The following is a 2,129-nucleotide window of genomic DNA, read 5'->3' as shown; positions in this document are numbered from 1 at the left end:
TTATCTATAGGTTACTGTGAAAGGTATGAATAATTCTGGACATAAAACATTTTGCTCAAATGTCAAAAGCTGAGAATTTTTTTTCCCACAATGATGCCTCTTGTACATTGTACATATGCCTGTGTCATTTCTGGTAAAAAGAAAAACACTTGCTGGTTGAATAAAAACAACTTTAAGTCAAAATATGCCAGGGGTGTGAATAATTATAGGTTTGACTGTCTCTCTCTCTCTCTCTCACTCATATATACACATATATAATGTATGTGATGTTGAGTGTAAGGTGAGTGTATTTATAAATAAGGAGGAGAAAAGGGAGAAAAGGAAAAGAGAGAGAGGAAAAGAGGCAGGTTGTTTGGAATGTCAAAGAAGGAAAAGTTGGGGACAAGAAAAAAAATCTTGTTAAAGAGAGTACAGACAGACCACTACAGCTCAGGCAGCCAAGGGCAAAAGAGGGATACAAACAGTAGTAACAGATGAACAAACAATTTTAACCCTAACAATACAATTTTTCAACTCCATTGAACTGGATGAGAGGAAACGGCTTCTACTGCATTCCTGAGAGAATGAGTGACAAAAATATGACATGATGAGAACTGAGAAGGATAACAGAGAGACGAGAAGGGTGGGACAGAAGAAAAAATGAAGAGAACTAAAAAAAGATTTTGGACAGTTGACAAAATAAGAGATTTACATTTTCAAAACAAAAGCAAAATCTAGAACTGATTCAGGTCAGCAGTTCCTCTTTGCTCTATCACAAGAGGAAGGACAGGGAATAAAAGCAAACAAGGGCTGGTAATACAAAGAGCTACTAATGCACAAAATGAAAAGAGGAATTGTTTCTGAACAGTTCAGTGCTTTGCTATTACCTTAAACTGTTGCAGTAGGAACTTTGGATTACTTTGAAAAGGGGCAGCTGAAAGACAGCGAGAGGGAGATCCAGACCAAAAAAGGTGTTGAGTCAGAGTTGGAGAAACTGCAGGCTTAACAGACGCACGGCTATGGGAAGAGAAGAAAAAGGAGAGACCCCGACAGACATCCAGGCATCTGAAAGACATACAAGCGAGGGAGAGTGTAAGTGACAGTAAACTGAGGGAGGGATAGAGAATATGATAAAAAAGAGGATGTCTGTATGAAAACCTTTGCTCATGTTCTGTGATCAAGCAGAACAGCTAGAAAGGAAAGGCAATTGAGGAGGGGTTTGCAGTAGAATTAGGTCGTGATCTGGAGAAAGCCGTTACTATAGACATAATTTTAAAGAGTCAAACCGGAGAAACTGCAAACTGAAGATTTAAAGTCATGGACACCAGGGCTTCACTACAGCACTAAAACAAACAACCAAGCCCTCACCCCCTGGGAAAAATGTCAGCGGGGCCTGACCTAGGTGCATCTGATCTGGCAGAGGGCCACAGGACCACAGGACCTGTTGGACTCCAAACACTGTTGGATCTACTGGTTGGCGTCTATCAGGAATTCTACTCTTCACCCTTTGCAAGGGAGAAGTATGTCTCTGGTTTTCTCCAGTGGGGTGAGTTCTTGCCTCTTGTTTTAGGTGTGTGTGATTAGGTATTTTATTTTGTATATAAAAGTATGTAATTAGCCAACTCCTCACAATTGCTCCTTTATAATATCTCTAAATATTACTCTGCTGGACATTATATGCTTCTTGGCAACCATTTTGTTTTGCTCTCAGTCTCTCATTCACTTGTACTCGTGCTGTTTAAGAGCTACATTTCAGAACAGAAAACCAGAACTTTACTTATTATTCATTAATGGATGGACATACAAGTATGACTCACTGGTGTAAATATGTGTAACTTAGAATCCACATTCTTCCCATCTTAAACAGTTAAGCTTCATTCGAATATAATTCACTGGTCATATAATCTGTAGTTTAGACGTAGCAGCAGGCTGTGGAATTGAAGTATAATGAAACTGCCAATGATTTTAGGATATAAGTATTTACAGAACAGGGATCATGCATGGAGAACCTTCAAACATAGTAGCAAAGTGGGCATAATCTATGGAATTTTTCATTATCTGTGTAAATAAGTTTGATGGAATCATACTTATATACATTATGATTCCCTTATGAATTCACTGTCACCCCAAGGATGGTTGAACAGGCAATA

General features: G+C 38.7%; 1 protein-coding gene across 1 annotated transcript in view; it reads left to right on the top strand.

Moving 5' to 3' along the window:
* The first annotated feature begins 1,082 nt into the window (after window positions 1–1,082).
* Window positions 1,083–2,129, top strand: part of dmpk (DM1 protein kinase) — a 95,060-nt gene continuing 94,013 nt past the window's right edge. The window contains exon 1 of the mRNA XM_085419802.1: window positions 1,083–1,525. Within this exon, the coding sequence (XP_085275928.1) occupies window positions 1,360–1,525 (166 nt within the window). The 5' untranslated portion in view covers window positions 1,083–1,359. The remainder of the gene's footprint in view (window positions 1,526–2,129) is intronic.

This window comes from Rhamphochromis longiceps, linkage group LG10 (assembly GCF_057381845.1).
Source record: "Rhamphochromis longiceps isolate RC_006_pf linkage group LG10, R_longiceps_female_GT1.1, whole genome shotgun sequence".
NCBI classification, from domain to species: Eukaryota; Metazoa; Chordata; class Actinopteri; order Cichliformes; family Cichlidae; genus Rhamphochromis; species Rhamphochromis longiceps.
The sequence above is the reverse complement of the archived record's forward strand: the minus strand, read 5'-3'. Positions and strand labels throughout refer to the sequence as shown.